Source organism: Onychostruthus taczanowskii, unplaced genomic scaffold (assembly GCF_017590055.1).
Source record: "Onychostruthus taczanowskii isolate IOZ18803 unplaced genomic scaffold, ASM1759005v1 scaffold192, whole genome shotgun sequence".
NCBI classification, from domain to species: Eukaryota; Metazoa; Chordata; class Aves; order Passeriformes; family Passeridae; genus Onychostruthus; species Onychostruthus taczanowskii.
In genome coordinates, this window is record NW_024499151.1 from 453856 (window position 1) to 480410 (window position 26555).

The 26555-nt window shown below is 47.0% G+C and overlaps 1 protein-coding gene across 1 annotated transcript in view; it reads right to left on the reverse strand.

The window, feature by feature from the left end:
* Window positions 1–26555, reverse strand: part of RUNX1 (RUNX family transcription factor 1) — an 82499-nt gene that overhangs the window by 49315 nt on the left and 6629 nt on the right. The window contains exons 2-3 of the mRNA XM_041402109.1: window positions 26375–26531; window positions 6389–6493 (exon numbers count right to left, since the gene is read on the reverse strand). Coding sequence (XP_041258043.1) covers window positions 6389–6493; window positions 26375–26531 — 262 coding nt within the window. The remainder of the gene's footprint in view (window positions 1–6388; window positions 6494–26374; window positions 26532–26555) is intronic.

Here is a 26555-nt window from a genome sequence, read left to right on the forward strand (position 1 = left end):
TGGAAAAGGAGTGTCTGCACCATGAATCCTCAAAGATAGGAGTGTTAAAAACCTACTGAGGTTGAACTTATTGATAGGACAGAAAGGATCCTCACCAGCACTGCTCTGTGCCAGGAATTCCTATAAATTGAACAGTCCTTTGCATTGCAAACCAGTTAAATTCAATAAATACATAAAGGGGCTACAAAAATGCTGGAGAGGGATTCTCACCAGGGCATGGAGTGACAGAAAAATGGGGAATGGCTATAAAGTGTCAGAGAGCAGGGTTAGATGGGATAGAAGGAAGAAAACCTGAGAAAAAAAAGCTTAGGCTTAGGAAAGTTTAGGCTGGAGGAGTGCCATGAAATAATCACATTTCAGTTTTGTCTCCAGATAAAAGGCCTTGAAATCAAGAATTCCTGTCTTTCCTTAATGAGATCCTTTATCTGTTAGAATTCAGAGATTTGTAAGCTTTGTGCAAAATTAAAAAAAAAAAAAAAAAAAAAAAGGAAGCGTGTATTGGAAAAAAGGTGACTGCTTTTGTACAGAATTCATATCATGGAATGGTTTGGGGTGGGAGGGACATTAAAGATCAGCCAGTGCCATGGCAGGGACACCTTCCTTTCTGCCAGGCTGCTCCAGCCCCAGTGTCCAGCCTGGCCTTGGCACTGCCAGGGATCCAGGGGCAGCCCCAGCTGCTCTGGGAATTCCATCCCAGCCCCTGCCCACCCTGCCAGGGAACAATTCCTCATTCCCCAGATCCCACCCAGCCCTGCCCTCTGGCACTGGCAGCGATTCCCTGGGTGCTGTCCCTGCATCCCCTGGAAATTGTCTCTCTCCAGGTTTCCTGGGGCTCCTTCAGGCCCTGCAAGGCCACCCTGAGCTCAGCCCAAAGCTTCTCCTGTGCAGCTGAACAATCCCAGCTGTGCCAGCCTTTCCTGCCAGCAGAACTGCTCCATCCCTCTGCTCATCCTGGAGCCTCCTCTGGGCTCTCTGCAGCAGCTCCAGCTCCTCCCAGGGCTGGGACCTCCTTCGTGTCTTTTCTCCTACATAACTCTCAGCCCCTGTAACTCCAAGTGAGTGGAAGGATCTGAATCCTTCCACTAAAATTTAATCCTAATCCACCACTGAAATGTAAATGTTGGGTATTTTCCAGTAACAAAATGGTTCATTTTTTATGGTTTCTAAGTTGTTATTTGGTACAATTCAGTCTCAGCTTCCAAAATGAGGCAGAAACTTGCAGCAGAAAATGAGAAAGAAATAAAAGCATTTATATTATTTCAGCCCACTGAAATAATGAAAAGGGTTTTTTGGAGAAGAGTTTGACTTTTGTTATTGTTATATTAGGAAAAGGTTCTTGAGGTTTCCCTAAAAATGACCTCAGGTAGGATGAGATTTCCTTCAGAACAGAACCAGCAGCTTTTCAGGCTCCTTCTCAACCCCTGCTCAGCAAATTATTCCCTCTGTCCACACCCCTCAGCATCCCACTCTTGGATATTTTTTTTCCCCAAAAAGTATTTGGGAAAACTACATATCCAACAGGGAATAATCACATTTAATGCCCATCTTAACTTTAGGCTAAATCCATATAGCCTTTTCCTTTCACATCACTTTCAGGCACCTGGGCCATGAGTGAATTTTTCAGAGCTATGCAGGTTAAAACAATTCAATGAGGAAAAGCAGAAAAAAGCAGTCAAAAGAAGAATAAAACCTAATTTTTCAGCAGATGTACACAGCAGGTCAAATGGCCTAAGGGAAATATTTAATTTGGGACTCAGACTATTTCTACCAAGTTTCCTAACCAAAAGTATTTTCATCAGGAGCACTACTCTTGATCTGGTTTCTGCTAATGATTTTCCCCATGGACCTTGCTCATAAAAACAGAAATTGCTTTATGAATCATAGAATCAGAGAAGTTGGAGAAGAAAATGATGGGTTAGGTCATCCTGCCCTTCTCCCTGACAGTGCAGCAGGATTTCTTTTCAGAAAAAAAAAAAAAATTAAAAAATTGAAAATAAGCATTTATTCAGAAGTGGGGAATAAAAATGCTCAGTTCAAAAGAGGTTTAAAAAATCCATAATGAAAGCAGGGGAGGAAGAGCCAGGTTTTTAAGTACCTTGGCTCTCTTTATGAGCTGTGACAATTTGAGAAGTTTTCTCTGGGTAGGAAAAGACTGGAATCCAATGGGACAAAAAGGAAAATGTGAAATTCCCACCAATAGGAATTTATCACAATTTGGAGGGCAAATTTAGACGTGCTGCTGGCCAAAGAGCTGGACATCCCAGCAACCATGGATGATGGGGTGTGCAGGAACACAATGTCCACAGGCCTTTGCAGAGCAAAGGTGGCCCACTGTGACAGCGTTATTGTCACCTGTTGTCACCTCCACACATCCCAGAGAGCCCAAAAGCCACAGAATCCCAGAAAGGTTGGAAGAGCCCCTCAAGATCACCCAGTCCCACCTTTAGCACCACCAGCATCACCCCAATCCATGTCCCCAAGGGCCACATCCAGACTCCTCTGGGACAATTCCAGTGATAGTGACTCCATCACTTCCCTGGGCAGCTCATTCCAACTCCTGATTATTCTGTGAGGGACAAAATTGTTTCTAATCCTTAATCTGAATTTCCCCCGGCCCCTTGCACTTATTGGAATCCAGGCTGTCTGAGAACCATCAAAGCCATGAAGGAAATGAATCAAAAAATTGTTGTTTGAGTTGGTTTTAGGAAATTAATCAAAAACTGTTGTTGGAGTTGGTTTTGGAGCTCAGCAGGTTTGTCTAGATCTCTGGAAGACAGGAGGATCTCATTTTGTTCCCATTGCTCCACAGATCTCTTGTGAATCAGGAGAAAACACATCTTGGCCTGTTTGGAATTCCTTCAGCCCAAGTGAGTGAGTGAGCCATGGATCTGGGAGAATGTTCCCAAATATCTATTACTGAAAGGAAAACACTCAAATCCAGCAGTGTTTGCTTTGATTCCCATCCCAATCCAAGAAGGCTGATATCCTTCTAAATCCCTTCAGGCCATGGCAGGCCTGGTTTGACAGGGCTCACCACAGATCCAGGCCAATCCATGTCTCCATCAAAGGAACTCAGGGAAAAAACACCCTAGTGGTTGTTGATGTGATTTGGAAATATTGGTGAGAAGTCAAATTTGAGGAATTTGAAGCCCACTTAAAAATGAAGGGAGCAAAATAGAATCATTGGAAAAGCTGGGAGAGCTGGGGGTGTTGGGCCTGGCGAGGAGAAGGCTCCAGGGAGAGCTCAGAGCTTCTAAAAGGAAAGGAGAAGGACTTTTTGTGCAGGCAAAGAGTGACAGGAAAAGGGGAATGGTTTTAAACAGATGGCAGGGTTGGATGGGATTTTGGGAAGAAATTCTTCCCCCAGGGTGTGGTGAGGCCTTGGGAGAGGTTGCCCAGAGCAGCTGGGGCTGCCCCTGGATCCCTGGCAGTGCCAAGGCCAGGCTGGACACTGGGGCTGGAGCAGCCTAGCACAGGGGAAGGTGTCCCTGCCATGGCAGGGGTGGCACTGGATGATCCCTAAAATCCCTCCCAACCAAAACTATTCTGGGATTCTGGTATTCTCTGGCTGCTTTTCTGTTAGAACCTGTGATTCCTTCTCCCCTCAAAGCACTTTTCTCTTCCTTTGCCTGATCCTCACACCAGGCAAACCTCATGCCATGGCTGTTGTGGTTTGGGCACATCCCATTCATGGCCTGGTGCGTTGTCCTGTGAGCTTGGAAAAATCCCTTGGAGACCTGGATTTGACCTCAGTCCCTCTCCCTTTTGCAGTGTCAGGACACAGGGAATGGCTCCCAGTGCCAGCGGGCAGAGGAGGGATGGGATCTTGGGAAGAAATCCTTCCCTGGGAGGGAGGGGATGCCCAGAGCAGCTGTGGCTGCCCTGGATCCCTGGCAGTGCCCAAGGCCAGGCTGGACACTGGGGCTGGAGCAGCCTGGCACAGGGGAAGGTGTCCCTGCCATGGCAGAGGTGGAGCTGGATGAGCTTCAATCCCTTCCACCCCAAACCATTCAATGATCCCACAATCCCTTTGTGCTGTGTCATGAATGACTCAGCAGTAAAAAAGCTGTGAATTCCTGCCGGGGGGAGCCCAATCTTTCCTCGTGAGGTGCCTCAAACCTCCCACTGTGTGCAGTTCATTTCCCTAAAACAAGGGATATGAATTCCAAGGAAGCCTTTGCATGCATTTGGGTCGGGCAGATCCGAGCGCTGCTTCCGTGTGGATCCTATCTCCACTTCCTTCTTAAAATGCAGCATCTCATTAAATATTAACTCTTCTACCAACTGTAGAATTGATTTCCAACAGAAGCTTTGCCTGCAGGAGGATTTTGTTTCAAGCAGATGCATATTCAAAGAGCTAGAGTTTACTCATTGTCTGCAAACCGTGAGTATGCCCAGGTAATTGCATATGCAAATCTGGAATTTGCATACGCAAATATCTTTTTTATGTGCGCAGCTGCCTGGTTCACTGAGGATATTTTTCAGGGACCATTCAACCACAATTTAAATAAAAAAACCCAAACAACAAACCAAAGAAATAAGAATAAATAAATAAATAAGAAGCTTTACTCTGACAGAGTATTTGTTTTAAGGCCTGTCCTCAAATCCAAAAAATATGTCAGAATTTTCCACTAAAAACATGGATCATGATGCAACTCAGGTAAATGAAGGCTCCAGAAGAAAACCTGAGTTTTCTAAGCTATTTTAGCTGAAGGATGAAACATTTCTTTCCTGGTTAAGCAGCCCCAAGCTGTGAGTCTCATTCCCTGGAGGGTGTTTGAGTCCTGCTGCTCTGTTCTCCTGGGACAATTCCACTTAAGCAACGTCCAGAACTTCTGCCAAGGGTGTGGGAGGGGAGCGAGAAACTCATCCCAAACCTCAATTTACATTTTGATAACAATATGCAAATGCCTCTTTGGGGTGGTGACTGAGGCCAAGGATTGCCTCTGATGAGCAGAGGGATGGAGCAGCTCTGCTGGCAGGAAAGGCTGGCACAGCTGGCAGTGTTCAGCTGCACAGGAGAAGCTTTGGGCTGAGCTCAGGGTGGCCTTGCAGGGCCTGAAGGAGCCCCAGGAAACCTGGAGAGAGACAATTTCCAGGGGATGGAGGGACAGGAGCCAGGGAATGGCTGCCAGTGCCAGAGGGCAGGGCTGGATGGGATCTGGGCAATGAGGAATTGTTCCCTGGCAGGGTGGGCAGGGGCTGGGATGGAATTCCCAGAGCAGCTGGGGCTGCCCCTGGATCCCTGGCAGTGCCCAAGGCCAGGCTGGACACTGGGGCTGGAGCAGCCTGGCACAGGGGAAGGTGACTGAGGTGGAATGAAATGATCTTCAAGACTCCTTCCACCACAAACCATTCCCTGATTCTGTGATGTCTCCTTGCACATCTGCTCCACCCTCACTCCCATTTCAGCCAGAGAGAAACGTCTGCTCTCAGCACCTGAACAAAACAACTCCCTGTGTGCAGGGCTTGGGCATTCCCTGGGAACATCAAATCCTTTCGCTCCTCCTTGTGCTTTATTATTTCTAAAAAGTGTAGGAAAAAGAGGAAAGCAAGAAAGAGAGAAAGAGAGAAAGAGAGAGAGGGAGGGAAGGAGGGAAGGAAGGAAGGAAGGAAGGAAGGAAGGAAGGAAGGAAGGAAGGAAGGAAGGAAAAAGAAAGAAAGAAAGAAAGAAAGAAAGAAAGAAAGAAAGAAAGAAAGAAAGAAAGAAAGAAAGAAAGAAAGAAAGAAAGAAAGAAAGAAAGAAAGAAAGAAAGAAAGAAAGAAAGAAAGAAAGAAAGAAAGAAAGAAAGAAAGAAAGAAAGAAAGAAAGAAAGAAAGAAAGAAAGAAAGAAAGAAAGAAAGAAAGAAAGAAAGAAAGAAAGAAAGAAAGAAAGAAAGAAAGAAAGAAAGAAAGAAAGAAAAGAAAAAAGGAAAGAAAGGATTTGCTGTCTGTGTAAATCAATGGCTTCTCCCAAGCTGTCCCACAGCTGAGGCTCAGGGAACTCCAGCAAGCAGCAAACCATGGCATTTATTCCTGTTTGCAGAGTGGCTGAGTCTGAGGGGTTTGATCGATGCCATATTGGTTTTCAATGCTTTAAAATGCCCTTAACATTTGAAAAGCAAGAAATGATGTGCCAGGTACTGCTGCCCACCTTTTCCCAGCATCCCTTCAGTCAGCTCTTGGGTTTGGGCCAAGCCAGGCCTGGCTGGGTATTTCAGAAATGCAAGTCACTGGATCAGCTGGACACCAGTGAGAAAGAGCACGTCAGGAAGGCAGGATAAAAACCATTTTAAAGCTGAAAACATTCCTATTTTTTCACATGCTGCTGGATTTCGTGTGGATGGGGATGAGCCCCTATATTAAATCAGTTTATCCCTCTGGGAATTCTCTCCTGAGCTCACTTACTTCGGGGTTCCCGAGGTCCATCCACTGTGATCTTGATGGCTCTGTGGTACGTGGCTACTTGGGGAGGATTTGTGAAGACTGTGATAGTCAGAGTGAAGCTTTTCCCTGCAACAGAAAAAAGGAAAATGTTACTGAGTACAAAAAAAAATAAATCCCTGAGCAAGTGTTGAGAACAGCAAACTCCTCGTTTCTGGTAGAGCTCGAACACCCTGCAAGGCACTGAAAGGTTTTATGGGGTGTAGAATGCTGGTGCTGGATTCATTCCCTCTGTGGCAACTGCTCAAAGCTTTCGGGGAAACAAAATTAATTTGTATTTAAATCATCTACACTCTGTTTGTAAAAAAACAGGCGGTTACCCCGAAGAGTCAAGGTTTATCTGATGTTCCTGACTCTGGTGTGTTACCTGGGCTCTCTAAAGGGAGTTCGTTCAGGGAGGTTGGGAAATCGTGGCTGGCTTTTCCAAAACTGCCACGGGAATCTGAGCAGGAGTACTTTTGAAACCCAAGGGAAGTGGGTGCTCAGATCCCCCAGGCAGGCTGTAAAATCCCACACTCCATGGCTGAGGCCAGCAGGAGATCAATTCCATCTTGTGGAGCTCTGAAAATCAGCTGCTACTGCAATGCCAAGAAAGAAGGGAATGGAAAAAAATGAAAAATAAAAATCCCTACATCTCGTCCACAGAGAATTAAAATATTTTATGAAGCCTCAGCAGAGGACAAGGCTCAGTTTCTCTGTTATTCAGCAAGAAAATTGTGAAGGCCTTTCCCAAGCTCTTCTGTGCACAGCATGGCTCTGTTTTGGGAAAAGTTCTGCTACCCTGTTGGAACCCTGGTTACTGAGAATTTGAGACTTTCTGTGCATCCCAACAAAAAATACCCTCTCACACATTGAATCCTGACCCTGGCAAAAAAGAATACAATACTCAACACTACCCCTGCATTTACTCGTGGAATTTGTGAAAGAGCAGAAATAACATTCTGCATCTTTGAGAAGACCTCAGCTGATGGTGCTGGCCTTGGCAGCAGTAAAACACTGCCTGGCAGCAGCTCCAGCATGGTTCTGTCATCATCAGGGGACTCAGGGCTGGCAGGGACCTCTGGACCAGCCAGAGACAAGGGGACGTCACCCCGAGAGGGCAACCAGGAATTGCTGTGAGGAAATTGAGGTTCTTCCTCCCTCACCCTCATTTCACCCCCTGGCCCCAGCCCCAGTGAGGAGTTTATACCCTCCCACAGATTTTTATTGTTTGCTTCAGTTAGCTCTATAAATATGGCCAAATTTCAGTAGAAATGGAAAAATTCAGTAGAAATAGCTCTATAAATAGGGCCAAATTTCAATAGAAATATCAGTAGAAATTTCCTTGTAAATAGGATATTAAATAGAAATGTAAAAATGAAATAGAAATAGCTCTATAAATAAGGCCAAATTTCTACAGAAACATCAATAGAAATTTCCGTGTAAATAGGATATTAAATAGAAATGTAAAAATGAAATAGATGTAGCTCTATAAATAAGGCTGAATTTCAATAGAAATTTCAATAGAAATGTAAACATTAAATATAAATAGCTCTATAAATAAGGCTAAATTTTAATAGAAATTTCAATAGAAATGTAAAAATGAAATAGAAATAGCTCTATAAATTAGGCCAAATTTCAATACAAATTTCAATAGAAATGTAAAAATTAAATAGAAATAGCTCTATTTAAAAGGCTGTATTTTGATAGACATTTCAATAGAAATTTTAATAGAAACTTCAATAGAAAGGTAAATAGAATGTTAAATAGGATATTAAATACAAATGTAAAAATGAAATAGAAATAGCTCTATAAATAAGGCTAATTTTAAAGAGAAATTTCAACAGAAATGTAAATAGCATATTAAATAGAAATGTAAAAATGAAATAGAAATAGCTCTATAAATGAGGTTAAATTTCAATAGAAATTTCAATAGAAATGTAGAAATTAAATAGAAATTGCTCTATAAATAAGACTAAATTTCAATAGAAATTTCAATAGAAAATTAAATAGAAATGTAAAATGGACAGGGATCTTCCTCCTTTCCAAAATATAATTCCCTGTATCACTAAATACAACACCTAGACCACTGAAACTGAGAGAGAATTTAAAAATAGACTTTATTTACTGGACTAATCTGCAGTATTGCCTTCTGACTTCCAGTCTGGGGTTTCTTTTGTCAACTGCTCTGCTAGAACACGGAATTCATCTCTTTAGAAGGCTCTGGAGAGGTTTCTATAGAGAAAATAAATGCAGGAAAAACCCCAACAACAATGCAGCAAAACGTGGCCATAATTCCAGTCTACAAGACCAGAATAATGAAGAAGATGGAGCTGATTTTGGTTTTTTTAAAAGATTTTTTTCCAGAACAAACTCAACCAAGCCTGTGTGGGGGTGTGAAATGGACTGGCAGAGCAGGAGGACACTTGGGTCACTCCTTGTGCCCATGAACCACATCCTGGTTAACCACAGCCCCTGGAACTATAAACCTGGGTCACTGCTGCTCACAAAAATTCCACCTGTCTTTTCCTCCCTGCTCCTTCTGTCCCCTTTCCATCCAGCTTTATTGAGTGGTTTTATCACTCCTGAATTATTCATCGTTTATGGGGCTGGTTAACAAAGGTTGGATTGGAGGGATTGGGAGTTAAATGTGGGGTTTGTGGGTATTCCTGGTTTGGGATGACAGCAGGGCCATAAACATCTCCTGGGTTTTATGTGTTATGCTACAGATTTTATTTCCAACAACACTTGCATAATACACCCAGGGTGTCTGCACAGACAGATTGCCCAAAACTGAGTCAGGCACAGAGGACCTGACCTCGCTGGTGACTGGAAAAAGGGACCAAACACTCCCAAAAGTCATCCTGAAACTCTGCCCTTGTTTGGGTGCCTCCAAAAGTCACACTGAAAGTGTCACAGCAGTGACAGCAAACCAGCACCGTGAGCCAACATCAAAATCCGAGAGCCTCTGGGTTCAACATTCCCATAGATTGATGGAAAACCACCCAGAAATCAGCCCAGGGCTGCGTGGATGGAAGCCAATCATTCTGGGGTCATCCTGGGACACTTTGATGAGGATGAAAGGGGTTTTGGGGTACAAGAGCCACTTCAGACCCCGTTTCCCTCTATAACTATCCCTGGTGGCTCCTGATACAGTCACCTTATGAGCACAAGGATGAAATTCTCCAGAGATGGGACAGAGTTTGCCTTTGGAAACCCTTCCCATAGATATCAAGGTCTCAAATATGTGAGGGCACAGCCCAGGATTCACTGCTCCTATCAGCTCTTCCCTCCCAACCAGGATAGGAAAAAAGTCTCTTGGGAATGTTTGTTATTGCAAGAGGTGTAAGGTCAGAGCCCTTCCAGAAAAAGCAATGGGAACACGAGCAGCCCTGGCTGGAATACAAGGCTGAGGCTGGAAATGTTACCTGGACACACTTTTGGGGGGGTTGGTAGAGACTGGTCTTCAAAAGTGCCTTCAAGTGTCACTGATTTGGCAGCTGAAGTCATGGAATTCCAGAATCCCTGCTGCTGGCAAAGCCCTCCCAGCCAAGGCAGTGCCAGCTGTGCCCCATGGCCACCTTGTCCCCAGCCCAGAGCACTCAGTGCCACCTCCAGGGATGGGGACTCCACCACCTCAGATGGATTCTGAGTTGTCCCCACATTTATAGGATTGCTCAGGAGATCCCTTGAGACTGGGCAAAACAGAGAACTTCTGAGGAAAAACAAAGAATGAAGTTCAAGAAGGAACAGCCTCAGGCTGGGCCAGGGCAGGTTCAGCTGGGACAGCAGCAGGAATTTGCCCATGGAAAGGGTGCTCAGGCCTTGGCAGGGGCTGCCCAGGGAGCTTTGCAGTGCCCATCCCTGCAGGTGTCCCCTGGGGGTGGCACTGAGTGCTCTGGGCTGGGGACAAGGTGGCCATGGGGCACAGCTGGCACTGCCTGGGCTGGGAGGGTTTTTCCAGCCTCAGGGATTCTGGAATTCTCTGATATCGTCCCTTCAACCCAGTCCTCTCCATGATTCCATGATCAACCTCCAAGAGCAAAGCCTCTGCCTATGCCCTGCTCTGAAATCCAGGAATTTGGAGCCCCATTCCAGGTCCATCCCCCTCCAGGGCTGGAGCAGAACCAGCTCCCCTCAGCAGGATCCCAGCGGTCTCCAGGACCGCCCTGCAGAGCTCTAGAGGGAGCAAGAGGCTGGTGAGCTGCTGCCCTGGGAATGTCTGGGAGGAACCCAGGGGAGAACATGAATCCTGGGTGACACCACGGTCACATGAAGCTCCTGTGTCCTGCCTGAGTCATCCCTGAGCGCTGTCACCATCAGCTGGGGCTGCAGGGGGAGGAACACTTCTAATAAAAGTGGCTGCATGGGTAGAGGGAACAGGGAGTGAGAAGTGGTGGGAAAAGAGATGGAATCTCTAATTAATATCATCTCCAATCTGCAGATATACCTCCAGCCCATGTCACACCCCCACACGGGCTCGGTCAAGTCTGTTTTGGAAAAATCTTTTTAAAAAACCAAAATCAGCTCCCTCTTCTTCATTATTCTGGTCTTGCAGACTGGAATTATGGCCACGTTTTGCTGCATTGTTGTTGGGGTTTTTCCTGCATTTATTTTCTCTATAGAAACCTCTCCAGAGCCTTCTAAAGAGATGAATTCCGTGTTCTAGCAGAGCAGTTGACAAAAGAAACCCCAGACTGGAAGTCAGAAGGCAATACTGCAGATTAGTCCAGTAAATAAAGTCTATTTTTAAATTCTCTCTCAGTTTCAGTGGTCTAGGTGTTGTATTTAGTGATACAGGGAATTATATTTTGGAAAGAATGAAGATCCCTGTCCAGAACCTACATCCCTGACCTTGAACCTCTCACTTCATTTTGATCCTTTGAAAAAGCCACTGAATCCATGGATAAAGGGTCATCCCAGTGGGAACAGAATAAATGGAGTGAAACTTTCAGAAATTTGCCTGTGGATTAGGGAGAAAAAGGCAAAGAGATGACGTTGGTGTCATCACTGCCTTTTACTTTGGGCTTTGTTCTAATAAACCTTTGTGCCGTTAAATTTAGTTTGGTGTTTGGGTTTTTTTTTCTTTTTGTTTTAAAAAAATCATTACAGTAAATTATTAAAGAAAAAGAAGGGGAAAAAAAAAAGAAGGAAAGCAGCCAAGAATGTCTGTGCTGACAAGGACAAAAGACATAGGTGGAAAACTATGAAATGTGAGGCACAAATGCAACTCAAATGACATTACAGACATTTCTGTTCTATTAAGGAGAGAATTCCAGGTTTAGGAAGAAACAGGATGATTTTATTTCGGAGGTTTTTTATCCATTTTCTACCTTTTAGCCCCTTTGTGCCAGTATCAAACCACGCTAAATGATCCATTTCCCCCATTTTTCTGGCTCCTCACAGCACCTCCCTGGCTCTCTGCCAAAGCCAGGAGCTCTCCTGCATTGAAACATCTCCAGGATGCCATCCACACATTCCATACCCGTTCCCAAACGTCACCTCCCAGACACTGGGGCAAATTTGTTTGCTGGCTCTTATCTCTGAGCCCTGCAAATCAGATCAATAAGTTGAGAAGGGCTGAAATCACTTGACCCTTCGTGAATTAACAGCTGCTCATCCTGGGAGTGAAAGGTTTTTTGCAGGTGTTCAAAGCCTGCACGAGGCAAAAGTCTGTGCTCAGGTGGCACAGGATTGTGGCTTTTTTCTCCAGCCACCAGTGATGGTTTGGCACAGAATAAAACTTTGTAAAACTTTGCCTCTGATGTTTGATCTGGTGCTGTTTCATCAGAAGAAAAAAAAAAAAAAAACAAACCAAAAAAAACCAAACCAAACAAAACTGCAGCTGGAGCAAGAGGCATAAAAAAAAAAAAAAAAAAAAAAAAAAAAAAAAAAAAAAAAAAAAAAAAAAAAATTTTTGTTTAAAAAAAAAAAAAAAAAAAAAAAAAAAAAAGATGATTTGTTTACCAGCAGCACCACAGATGCCACTGGATTTAAATACGAAATAAAGCTGTTATTCACCTCAGCTGCAGAGGATTTGTAAATTGTCACCACCGCAGACCAACGGTCCAAACACCCAAATGAGGGTGGCGGCCCAAAAAAATGCACCAGGGAGAACTTAGAGCCTTTTCCAGGGCCTAAAGGAGCTCCAAAACAGCTGGAGAGGGACTTGGGACAAGGGATGGAGGGGCAGAAATGGTTTAGGATGGAGGAGGGCAGGGTTGGATGGGATTTTGGGAAGGAATTCCTCCCTGTGAGAGTGGGGCACAGAAAAGTTGTGGCTGTCCCATCCCTGGCAGTGCCCAAGGCCAGCCTGGAGCACCCTGGGACAGAGGAAGGTGTCCCTGCCCATGGCACTGGGTGATTTTGAAGATCCTTCCCAACCCAAACCATTCCATGACTCCAAGAGCTGCCTGTGTGAATCATTCACGGGGAGCTGTTTGTGTATTTTTATGGGGGTTTTTTTTTCAGGTTTAAGCACGTGTCAAACTGGAAATTTGGGAAATACACCCTCTTCCCTGCTGCCAAAGCAGGATAAAGCTGACCTTGGGAGCATTTCTCACTCCAGGAAGTTCTCTCAGTGTTTACACAGCAGCTCCTTACTCAGAGGAATTCTCCAGCGCTCTAAATCAATAAATGTTTTGTTCTGGATTTCTACGGGGCCAAAAGGGGTCCTGCTGCAAACTGGAACCCCCAGGAATACTGGAATTTTTTTCACAATAAAGGTGGAAAAGCAGTTCATTCCTGCAGGGACATGGCTGATCCTGGATGTTCCCTTTTCCTTTCCTTCCCAGCTCCCAAATCCTGATTTTGTTCTCCCCAATATTTGTGGGAAAGCAGTTCATTCCTACAGAGACATGGCTGGTCCTGGCTTTTACCTTTTCCTTTCCTTCTCAGCTCCCAAATCCTGATTTTTTTCTCCCCAATATTTGTGGGAAAGCAGTTCATTCCTGCAGGGACATGGCTGATCCTGGATATTCCCTTTTCCTTTCCTTCCCAGCTCCCAAATCCTGTTTTTTTTTCATGATAAATGTGGAAAAGCAGCTTGTTCCTGCAGGGAGATGCCCGGTCCTCAATTTTTCCTCTTCCTTTTCCTTCCCAGCTCCCAAATCCTGATTTTTTTCTCCCCAATATTTGTGGGAAAGCAGTTCATTCCTGCAGGGAGATGTCTGGTCCTCAATTTTTCCTCTTCCTTTTCCTTCCCAGCTCCCAAATCCTGATTTTTTTAAACAATATTTTTTGGGAAAGTAGCTCATTCCTGCATGAACATGGCTTTTGCATTTCTTTTCCTCCACAGCTCCCAGATCCTGATTTTTTTTTACAATATTTTTGGAAAAGCAGCTCATTCCTGCAGGGACATGACTGGTCCTGGCTTTTCCCTTTTCCCTTCCTCTCCAACTCCCAAATCCTGATTTTTTTCCCCCCAATAAAGCTGGAAAAGCAGCTCATTCTTGCAAAAACATGGCTGATGCTGGCTTTTCCTCCCCAGCTCCCTGCAGCACCCCAGACATGCCCTTCACACTCTTTTCCTCCCTTTCTCCACATTTTTCCCTGGCCAACAATTCCAATTCTGGCCTGGAAAGCAGCAGAGGCTGCCGTGGCATTCCCAGAAGTTTTTGTCTTGGGCTGGAATCCTTTCAATTCTTTTGGTGAAATCAAAATAACAGTGCTCAGCCAAAATGCACCAATTATTTTGGCACTTTTAACCTCAGGCAACACAGGAATTACATTGAGCAACCCAAATTACATCACCGAAATCAAGTAATAGAGACATTGTCAGGCTCAGCAGGCACTCAGATTGAATTTGAATTTATCTGGGTGATAAGGGAAGTCCCTGTCACTCTTGGGGAGGTTTTCCCTGATCATTTGCTTCTTTCAGAAGTCAAAAATATCATCCTGAGCTGCAGACATGAAATATTGACCCAGGCAGATGTGGGACCTGCTGTTGCTCTTGGTGTTATTTTCTATTTGTTTGTTATTTCCATTATTTGTTTGTTATTATTTTTAATTATTTGTTACAGTTCCATTGTTTATTTACATTACTTTCTGGCTGTTCAAATCAATATAACCCAGGCTCTGAGTTTTGCTGCTACCTGGGATTTCAGTTCCTTGGAGGAGAGGTGAAAAGGCTCCCCAAAAATGCCTGGGAGGAGTCTGAGGTAGATGCAGATGCCATGGAAAGAGAAAAATCAGCATGGCCAGGAGGCTGGGGCTGCTGCCTGGGCTAGCAAGTGCCTGAATCAAGGGATGAAAAGACTCTGGGGGATCCTCAGAAGAGTTTTAAGTGGATCCCAGGATACCAAAAAAGCACAAATATCTTTGGAAGCTCTCCTGGAGGAGTCTGGGGCTGCCCCCTGAAATCTCAGCTGCCTCAAGGAGGTGGCAGGCAGGTTCTAAAATCACTTTCCCCCTCTTCTCTTGTGCTGCAGTGGTACCAACATTCCAATCCCTTCCCTCTGAGAAAGGATGGGATGAGCACCCAGCATGCCAAAACGTGTCAGTGCCAATTTCAAACCACATTTCTGCCTCAGTGCTGCTTTTTTCTCCCTCCCTGCAGCAGGCAACACCTTCAGCATTTCCCCCGGAGCCCTCAGAAGCCTCTCCCTGGCACTGAGCTCACTAAAACAGCCACTGGTTTTTTCTGTCTGTGGGTTTTTGGGGTTTTTTTTGGGTGGGGGGAGAGATGTTTACCCTCCAATCTGACAATTTGTGTGCAGCCAGTTTCACTTCTGTGCTGCTGAGGGGTTTCACTTCCCCGGGCCGTGGGCTGGGGTGGTGACACCATCCTGGGCTGCTCCCTGCCCTGCCAGCCTGGCACGTGTGGAAAAGGGCACCTAATGGCACTTCTGTCCTCCATCAGCTTGGATTTGGTGGGAATTCCTTGGAAAAGTTCATAGATTTCACGGAAAACAGGAGTTTTACAACTGGATTCTTGCTGTCCCTCTCTCAGGCCGCTGCTTCTGCCGCCTTGGTGTGATTTTCCTGTCAATGTGCTCAAGCAGAGAGGCCACAAAAGCTCAGTTTGTGTTTAGAGAATGAAAATATGTGGCAGTTGAGTTGTATGGGTAGGAAATGTCGTGGCCATTGATCAGGGAGGAGCTGAAGTAGGAAAATACCTGAGAATCTGGGAGAGGTTGGAAATGAGAGAGGCTGTAAAAAAGAGGAGGCCTCTGAAGGCAGGGTGTCCTGCAACAGAATTCCTGAATGGTTTGGGTTGGAGAAACCTTAAAAATCATCTCATCCCACCCCTGCCATGGCAGGGACACCTTCCCCTGTGCCAGGCTGCTCCAGCCCCAGTGTCCAGCCTGGCCTTGGGCACTGCCAGGGATCCAGGGGCAGCCCCAGCTGCTCTGGGAATTCCATCCCAGCCCCTGCCCACCCTGCCAGGGAACAATTCCTCATTGCCCAGATCCCATCCAGCCCTGCCCTCTGGCACTGCCATCCATTCCCTGGGTGCTGCCCCTGCCTCCCCTGGGAATTGTCTCTCTCCAGGTTTCCTGGGGCTCCTTCAGGCCCTGCAAGGCCACCCTGAGCTCAGCCCAAAGCTTCTCCTGTGCAGCTGAACAATCCCAGCTGTGCCAGCCTTTCCTGCCAGCGGAGTTGCTCCATCCCTCTGCTCATCCTGGAGCCTCCTCTGGGCTCTCTGCAGCTCCTCCCTGGGGCAGCTCTCAGGTGGGCTCTCACCTGAGGGGACACAGGGACACAAAATCCACCCGAGGGTGACGCCCAGGAGCTGACACAGCCACGAGTCACCTCTGCCAACCCCAACAACCCCAAACAGCAACGCCTCAGGAATGCCCTGGGTGCTGATGGCAAATTCCAGGGTGGGTTTCCAGCTCTGGGAAGAATTTGGCTGCCAGGAGCCTCATTTGTGTCTCAGCACCCTGAGCTGCCGTGGCAATCCCAGCTTTGGGTCTTTGTGGTGGCTCCTGTGGATGTTTCTGTGCACCAGATTGACACCAGCATCTGCTGAATGGGCTTTTTTGTCCTCAAAAACAACCCCATTGACCTGTTGGAGCTGAATTTTTGGGGTGAGATGCTGCCTGAGACTGCAAGCCTGCAGATCAAGTTTCCAAAATGGATTAAAGCATGAAATGCACGGAGCGGGGGGGAAGAAAGAACATTTAATGGAAAAGCCAAGCAGCCTCTACCTCTAAGTGGAGCTGCTGCAGTATCCACCATAAAATTCTGATGAATTTGGGTGGGGACAGTAATTACAGCCCAGCAGGAATGAAGGGCTTGGGGTGCCTGGCCCCTGCACAAGTGGCACCACAAGGAGATCTCAGCTGCAGCCCTCAGAAACAATAATTATTATTAAAATATCTGAAGGCTTGAATTAGAGATACTCAATTTCCACAAACATCATGCCTGAACACACATTTGGAGGGAGTGGAGTTATTTTTTTCCCCCAAAAATGGCTCTAATGGAAATTTATGATGCTTCTACATATGGGCTCCCCAAACCAGAATCTTTGCTTCCAAGCTGTGATCTAAATATCAGGGATTTTTTTTTTTTCTCAAAATAATTTTTGTTTTAAATAAAGTGCTTGTTGGGGGCAGAGCTTGGGCTGCTTGTGGAGTGCTCAGAAATGAGCTGACCTCCACAAAGTGCATCCCACAAACTGTCCTGGCTGCTGTGTCACTGCTGAGGAGCTCGGGGAAAGGCAAAAAAACAGGAAGAGCAGGTGGAAAGGACAGTTCAGGATGAAATGGCTCCACTGCAAAGCTTCTCCCACCTTCTCACTGAAAATGCTTTGGGATCCTTAAGTCTAATGATAGTCCTGAGCCCAGCTTTAATTTGACACCATTCATCAGTTTTTTGAGGTAGAAATTATCCCCCAGACTTTATAGGGATGACAGAGACAGAGAGAGGTTAAGGCCCAGGTTCACAAGCGGATTTATCCTTCTGAAGTGGGATTAAATCCCAAATTACACCTCTCAGCTCTCCCCTTCCCCCAGTCCATGGGGATTTCTGGAGAAATCCCTGAAAAGCACCCCCAAGGCCTCGAGGCCTCAGCCCAGCTGGCCTTGACCTGCAGCCTCTGTCCCCTCCCCTCTTCTCCAAGGAATGGAGGGACAGGACTCAGGGAATGGCTTCAAACTGAGAGAAGGAAGGCTGATATTGGATTTTAGGAAGGAATTGTTCCCTGGGAAGGTGCTGAGGGGTTGGAATGGAATTCCCAGAGCAGCTGGGGCTGCCCCTGGATCCCTGGCAGTGCTCAAGGCCAGGTTGGACACTGGGGCTGGAGCAGCCTGGCACAGGGGAAGGTGTCCCTGCCATGGCAGGGGTGGCACTGGATGATCCTTAAAGTCCCTCCCAACCCAAACCATTCAGGGATTCCAGGATTCTCTGGCTGCTTTTCTGTTTCAACCTGTGACTCCTTCTCCCCTCAAAGCACTTTTCTCATCCTTTGCCTGATCCTCACACCAGGCAAACCTCATGCCATGGCTGTTGTGGTTTGGGCACATCCCATTCATGGCCTGGTGCGTTGTCCTGTGAGCTTGGAAAAATCCCTTGGAGACCTGGATTTGACCTCAGTCCCTCTCCCTTTTGCAGTGCCAGGACACAGGGAATGGCTCCCAGTGCCAGAGGGCAGAGGAGAGATGGGATCTTGGGAAGAAATCCTTCCCTGGGAGGGAGGGGATGCCCAGAGCAGCTGTGGCTGCCCTAGATCCCTGGCAGTGCCCAAGTCCAGCTTGGATGTGGTTCTGAACAACATGGGATAAGGAAAATTATCCCTGCCCATGGCAGTGGGCTTGGAATGAGGTGATCTTTATGGTCCCATCCTTCCCACCCCATTGCACGGTTCCATGGCAGGAGCTGGGAACAAACCCTGGGCACGGCTGCAGGCAGAGGCTGCAGCTGCAGGGAGCGGGGAAGGTGTGGATTCCCTGGAAGAGCAACAATGCCCTGTCTGAGCAGGAAAGGCAAGGAAGCTTTCCACCACCATCAGGGCTGTTCCTGCAGTGAGAAGTTCACACAACTCACAGAATCACAGGATTCAAATCGCAGAATTCCCAGAATCCCCAGAATTCTCAGAATCACAGAATCCCTGGGTTGGAAGAGATGTTCAAGACCATCGGGTCCAGCCCAGCCCCAACAGCCCAGCCAAACCCTGGCCCCCAGTGCCACATCCAGGCTGTGTTAAACACCCCCAGGGATGGTGACTGCAGCACCTCCCCGGGCAGCCATTCCAGAGCTTTATCACCTTGCTGGAAAAACTCTTTCCTGCTCTCCAGCCTGCATTCCCTCGGTGCAGCTGCAGGCTGTGTGCTCTGGCTGTGTCAGTGCTGCTGCAGACAGACCCCAGCCCAGCTGAGCACAGGCACCTTTCAGGAGCTGTGCAGGGTGAGGAGATCACCCCCTGAATTCCACCTGAAGCAGATCAATCCCAACCTGAGCCTTCCTCCAGGAGCTCTCAGAGCCCAGCAGCTGCCCTGGAGCTCTTTCCTCGGAGCTGATTTGCTTGGAGCAAGGAGTCTCAGTGCTGTCATGCCACTAATGCAGCTCCCATCGATCCCAGAGCTCGGAAAAGCCCCGGGGTCACTTGATGGATATCTGGGAGGGGGATAACGCTGCCATTACCAGGCTGGGAGCTGCCAGCTTCCAGCTCCGTGGCCTTGGAGGTGAGCAGGGCTTTGCGCACAAAATCCAGCCTGTGGAAAGTTTGTGGCTTTGCCAAAGCTTTTCCTCAGTTCCTCCCTAAATTTCAGGGAACTGATGTGAACGCACAGCTCCAAGCACCGCCCCGCTGGAGAGCTCTGATGGCACTGAGCCCTCCAGGCAGCTCCTTCCCTCTCCAGAACCTCCTCCCCACACACCTTCGGTGGGAAAAGGCAACAGGAATTTAGGAGTTTAGGAATTTAGGATCCTTCCTTGCATCCTTTTCTGAGCCCCAGAGCTGCCCTGGTGCTAAAAGTTTGCAAGGAATTCCCACCCTGTGCCCAGAGGCTGCAGCTCTCCAAGGGGACTCCCAGAAATATCATCCAGAGAGGGAGGAAAGGGAGCAGAGATGAAGGAAATCATTCAGAGAGGCTGAGAAAACTCTCTGGACATAATATGGTGGGAAAAACATTGGGGAGCAGGATGGGGGCAAAAAAGATGGAGAGACATAGTGTTAACATAATAAAAAAAATATTCAAAAAGCCTATTTTTAGTATTTTTTCTCTGCTTCTAAAGTGTTTTTGGAAGGGAACAGAGACTGATTCAGCTGGATGAGGGTTTATGCACATGACTGTGCTGGAAAAGACTCTCCTGACAGCGATTGTGAGCCACTGATTTGCAGCATCCTCACTCCTGCTCAAGTTCTCTGGCCAGCCCTAAGTCTGATTTATCTCCCAGCAGGGTTTTATTTTGGTGACAAAATAGTTGCTCTTATTGGAGTTGAGATATGGGGACACACACACCCACAAAAATCTGTATATTTTGACCAGAACTCCAGGAGTTCTGAAGGGTGGCACCAAAAACCAAACAGCAAAATAAAAACAAATTTAAAAACAAATATAAAACCGACAAGAAAAAAAGCTGCAGGGCAAACAGATCTCTCGAAACTATGTAACCTTTTCATCTAGAGAGGTACTTTGTTTTCCCTAAACAACATTCTGGGAAGCCCTTTTATCAGGGCAAAGAAAAAAAATTTGGGAAAACGCTCCGAGCGTGGCGTCTGCCTCATCCTCGCCGCTGCAAAAATGTGCAAGCGGAGCTGAGCAGAACCAAAAAATAGATTTATTGTTATTGGACTGAGGGCAGTGGTTCAGCACTTGGCATGGCCACTGTTTACAGCAGGAATGCTCCCGGAGACAGGAAGTCCTCCGAGCCCTCTGCCATTATTTTTCTCCTGTTGACGCGTTCGGAGCGGGAGTTTATTCGCCGCGATGAAATTTTTAGTAACGAGGCAGAGAGGGGTTTTTGGGAGCTGGCAGAGCCATTGTAGGCATGCTCAGCCTCGTCCCATGGGATGTTTTTTGGGAGTCCAAGCCCTGTGAGGAGCAGCATCATCCATGGGGTTAATTTCCCAGTTGTGGATTCCAAAATCCAGCTGCTCGGAGTGAGGGAGCTCCTTGGGCACTGGGAAAAGCTTCTCCCCTCCTTTCCTCCTGGCATGGAGCTTTCCATCCCTTTGGAGAGCTGGGTTTGCTGCTCAGCCTCATTCAGAAAATGTTTTTTTGGGAGTCCAACCCCTGTGAGGAGCAGCATCATCCATGGGGTTAATTCCTCAATCAGGAATTCTTGAATCCGGCTGCTCAGAGCAAGCCCAAGGAACTTCAGCCACTGGGAAAGGATTTTCCCTGCTTCTCCTGCCACCACATCCCTGCTGAGCTTTTTATCCCTTTGGAGGGCTGGGTTTGCTGCTCAGCCTCATCTCTCAGGATGGTTTTTGGGAGTCCAAGCCCTGTGGGGAGCAGCATCATCCATGGGGTTGATTCCACAATTGGAAATTCATACCCCTGGCTGCTCCGAGCAATGCCCATGGAATTCTGAGCACTGGGAAAAGCTTCTCCTCTCCTTTTCTCCTGGCACTGAGGTTTCCATCCCTTTGTAGAGCTTGGTTTGCTGCTCAGTCTCATCCTACAGGATGGTTTTTGGGAGTCCAACCCCTGTGAGGAGCAGCATCATCCATGGGGTTAATTCCTCAATCAGGAATTCTTGAATCCGGCTGCTCAGAGCAAGCCCAAGGAACTTCAGCCACTGGGAAAGGATTTTCCCTGCTTCTCCTGCCACCACATCCCTGCTGAGCTTTTTATCCCTTTGGAGGGCTGGGTTTGCTGCTCAGCCTCATCTCTCAGGATGGTTTTTGGGAGTCCAAGCCCTGTGGGGAGCAGCATCATCCATGGGGTTGATTCCACAATTGGAAATTCATACCCCTGGCTGCTCCGAGCAGTGCCCATGGAATTCTGAGCACTGGGAAAAGCTTCTCCTCTCCTTTTCTCCTGGCACTGAGGTTTCCATCCCTTTGTAGAGCTTGGTTTGCTGCTCAGCCTCATCCCACAGGATAATTTTTGGGAGTCCAACCCCTGTGAGGAGCAGCATCATCCATGGGGTTCATTCCTCAGTCAGGGATTCCTAAATCCAGCTGCTTGGAGTGAGTGTGTCCAAGGAACCCTGGGCACTGGGAGAGGCTTTTCCTCTCCCTTCTCCTGCCATCCCATCCCTGCCAAAGGCCAGCCTGGATGGTTTTTGGGAGTCCAACCCCTGTGAGGAGCAGCACCATCCATGGGGTTAATTCCACAACTGGAGATTTGCACAACCCGAGCTGCTCGGAGCAAGCCCAAGGCACCTCAGGCACTGGGAAAGGCTTTTCCTCTCCTTCCCTCCTTCCACTACTTCCCTGCCAAGGTTTCCATCCCCTTGCAGGGCTGGGTTTGCTGCTCAGCCTCACTGGGATTGCACAGAAATCTTGGCTCAAATTAATGACACAACCAAGCCACCCTAAATCACTTCAAAATAAATGTACCGCTCCTGGCCTCTGGTTTTCAGGGGGAAATTCACCATTCAGCACAGAATGGAGGGAGAAGAGTCCTTGGAGAAGAGTCATGGAAGCACAATGAGCCTCTAACACACACCCAGGGCACCACCCCTTCCTTTCACTGAGTCATGAAATCATGGAATGGTTTGGGATTGGAGGGAACAATAAAACTCATCCAGTTCCCCGGGCAGCGACACCTTCCACTGTCCCAGGCTGCTCCAGCCTGGCCTTGGACACTTCCAGGGATCCAGGGGCAGCCACAGCTGCTCTGGGAAATCCATCCCAGCCCCTCCCCACCCTCAATTTCTTCCCAAAAGCCAAAGAAAATTCCCATTCCCTTCCACTTGCTGTAGCATCCTTCAAATGCCACATCCTTTTCAATCCAAACTCCAAATAAATACTTGTTTTAAAACTCTATCAATTGACATTTTTTTCCTGTTGATTGCTGATTAATTTCTCCTATTTTCATCCCATCTGGGAAACTCTGCTTGTTGTGACTCCAGGATCTGATCCCACGTCCCCTTCAGCATTCCAAAGGCTTGGATCAGAACCTGGACGCCTGCTTAATACTGGTTTTATGACCCTGCTGAAGGGCAGCATCCTCTGTTTTGCACATACTTTTATAATTTTGAGTGCATTTCAGTCAAAAAAATAAAACCCGTTTCAACCGAGTGCTCAAATAACACAGCCTGCACAGAAGGAGCAAAATTCTGGCTTGGGGAGACCAATAAAAATAATTGGATTTGGAATCCCGGCCAGTAATTTTTGGAGTTTGAGTATTTTTGAGATTTTTGTCTCAGAGTGAATTTTTTTTCCCTGGGAATGATATCAAGAGGGAAGAGTCCTGAGGGCAGAAATTGTGCTTGGTAAAAACCTCTCGTGTTCTACAAAGCTACACCTGCTTTGGCTCTGTGGAAATTGAAAAATACCACAAAATTTACTCCAGTTCCTCTAATCCTGAGGAAATATCCGCATGGATTTAATTTTCCATCCTTCCCAAGGTGCAGTTTTTAAAACTCTCCTGGAGCTGCAACTCTCAGGTTTAGATTGAGATCTCCTGCAGCAAGCCAAGACACTTCTCCATTAGCTACTCTTAGGATAACCCATTAATAATCATTTTCATCTGGAAAACATGTTTATTTGTTGGGATTTTTGGAATCTTACATCCTCTTCAAGAAGATAGGAACTGGGATTAATGATTCCATGAGGAAAATATGTCATGTTCCCCAAGCCACAGAGCTTTCCCTCTCCAAAATAACTATTTATTTTTAATTTTAGCCAATGAACTTCTACAATGTCAGGCTTTTTGCATCAGATCCATTTCATCAGAGTGACCTAAACCGGTTCTTTATCCACTAAAAAAACAGGGATACGTTGCAGCAGGACCAGTTGGAAGCTTGGAATGTTCGCGAACGGAGGGCGAAAAATCAAGATTAATTTTGTTTTAAGCAGGTAATCAGGCCAAGGGGGGAGGCTGAGATTGGCTGGAGTTTTAAAAGGACATTTTTCTTCCCGAAATGACTCCCGAGCCAGACGGGCAGGTTTGCCCAGCAGCATTCTCCAACTGGGCTGAGGAATCGGAGCCTTGGATCCCAGCCAAATCCAATGGAAATCTCTTTGGTTGAGGAAGAAAAAGCCAAATTGCTTTCCTATCACATCTCCGAGTTTTGGGTAACCTGTGACAGTCTCACTTCTATTTTGGGTGCGAAGAAAATCAAATGTTTTGGGTTTTTAGCTCAAAACAAGGCTGAGCAGCACAGGGCAAACCCTGAGTGCTGGGCACGGAATGAGGCTGAAACTTTGGCTGATATTTGGTGCCAAATATTGATGAGGGGAAATCAGCCCCCAGATCAGGGGGATTCGCTGTGACCCTCTCAAAACCAGGAGGAAAGCACGGAAAATAATCTTTGATACAGACTGTCTTGCTGCATTTCACGGAAGAAATTGAAATTATTTATGAAGTGTGTCAATAATGGGAATTTCCTCCTCGGAAGGGACAGAGCTGTGACTGCTGAGGGGATTTTAATGGGGATCTGATGATCACCACTCAAAACCATTCCTGATTCTCCATCAGGGATTTAAAACAAGGATTTTAAATCCCCTGAGGGACAGAAGGAGCCTCCATTGTGGCCTGAACCGAGGTGAACTCTCAGTCCCTGCTCGCACAACGCCCCTGGCACCGCATTATCACCGGTGGCACTGAGCTGATCCCAGCTCAAATATTCCATGGCAAACAAAGTCGGGGTTCATTTTCCTGCAGCCAAGTATCAAAGGCAGCAGTGCCCTTTGAAGCAGCCACCTCCTGCTGCAGGCTTTGTGCAAATGCCGCAGAACAGCAGCTCCCAAATCCCGCACAAAGGCAAACAATCCCCACCTTTGGAAAACAATCCCCTGGCGGAGGAGTAAACAAAAGCATCCATTAGTCACCGCCCCAAAGATGGGCAGGTGAGGATGTTGAACCTGGGAGCCTGACTAAGAGCACGCAGCATTCCCAAATCCACTTAAAGGATCCTCAGCACCTGGGTCTGGATAGCACACCTGGAAAGCCCAGGTTGGTGTGTGAGCAGCTAAAGGAGCAGGAAAAGGGTTCCCTGTTCCCAAGAAATAGGGCCTGTTGTGTCCCAGCTGCTGGATTTTGACCTTGAGGCTCCCCCAGTTGCCTGTTATGATTTCCAGCCTCATTACCATGGCCAGGAACTGAACTACAGGTTTGTTTTTATGAGCTTCTCCAGCACTCTGCCAGCTATTCATTTGAATCTTCTAAACAGTCAGCTCTGAATCATAATGCAAATTCCATTTACTGAAAAGGTGGTACCTTTAATATTCCAAATGACCACGTTTAATGACTGATACTTTTAGACATTACAGCATCTCTCATGTTTTCAGTAAATGGATATAATTTGCTCTGCATTACCCTATTATTATTCCTCGCTGGCATTACAAGGCGACGTTCTCAGCTGCGGGTGTTTTCCATTTGAAGACGGCCCAAACAACACAATTTGAGAGGCAGCTGCCTCTGTACCCTCAGCTAAAAACGCTGCAGCACCCAGAGGAAAACTGGATGGGGATTTTATTCCTAAAATGTATTTAGTGCTGCGGCAGGGCCGCGCTTTCGCGGTGTTGTGGCGCTGTTTGTGTTGGAAGGGTGTCCACGGGTGCTTTTCACTTCAAAGGCGAGGAAAGGCTGTTGTGTATAATCAGGAGAACTTCCTCGCTCTCCAGCCTGACACATCTCCCGTTTGGAATAAAAGCCAGAAGTGGGTCAGCTTTGGGACTCTCCTGAAAATCAGGAATCCCTGTGTGGAACCAGGACACAGCTCGGGTGTCACATGGGAACAGAGGGAGGGGAAAGTGGTGAGGAAGGGGCAGCATTCCCTGACTTCTGAGGGACACCAGAGCACAAATTGCTCCAAAATGAGACCTCCTGAAGTTCAGGAGGTGCTGCCCTGTCACTAAATTGTTGTGGAATAATGCCAGAATAGCGCAACGCCCCGTTCCAATTTTAAAGACAAACAGAAGGAAAATACGGAATAAAATTCCGTATTCACAAGTATTCATAAAATTCCGTATTCACACCTGAATTCATACTGGAAATGTGATGGATTTTCATCCCTGACCTTGAGACTGTTCCTCCTGAGCTTTTTCTGAGCCCCAACTCACTGGCTTCTCTTTGGGGGCTTGACCCAACCTCCCTAAAGTCCCCTCACCATCCTATTTGTTTAAGTGCTTGTCTTGGAATTTATGGGATTTAAGATTAAGGAGTGAGGTTTTAAAGGGTATTCTGCTAATTTTTTTGGGATCAAACTTTGTGCACCTGCCCACTCACAGGCAACGTGTCAGGTGCTATTTGCAGTTTCCTAATATTTTTATATAATTCCACTCTAATTCAGCTTCAACTCTTATTTGTTATTTATGCTCCAAAAGCCTTTTTATTTCTACCAGTAACTACTGGTTATGGCAGAGATAAATGAGATTTTGAACCCCTCTGCCCTGCCTGGTCTCTCCTCTCCATATTGCAGGAGACATCAACTGCCGTGACTTGAATTTTGAGAGGAAAAAAGGTCACAGAAAGAGCCTTCAGCAGGTCAGGAACCTGTGAAATTTTTAGGTCTAAGTGGGAATTATTTGTATTTTAGCCTGATTCTCTCTGTTGCAAAAATCAGTTTTTGCAGAGAGTGCTGCGGAGCCCCGAGACGACCGCAAGATGAAAATTCTCATTTTAAATTGAAAATCTGCCACTTAAACCTAACCACGGGTAACATTGTGCTGCCTAAATTAGCAAGGGTGGCTACCAGAGTCAAAATGTCACTCTCTGGGTGGGTTTTCATCTTTTTTCCCCAACGGGATTTCACCGCTTAAAAATCAGAGCGACGCGGACGGAAACGCGGAAACCCGTCCCGCGCCTTTGGAATGGAACTGCGCTGGATTTTCCAGCGTTCCCTGGTGGATAACGACTCCTAGCTCCTGTCCAGGGGCAGGAGATGGAGCTGGAGCACCCCCCGTACCTCTGCCGCTCCTGCCCACGAAGCGCAGGTCGTTGAAGCGCGCCACCTGGTTCTTCATGGCGGCCGTGGCGTTGCGCAGCTCCGCCGAGTAATTCTCGTCATTCCCGGCCATCACCGTCACCAGGGTCCCGTCGGGAACGTCCCCCAGGGCCACCACCTGTGCCAGCAAGAGCAGAACCCT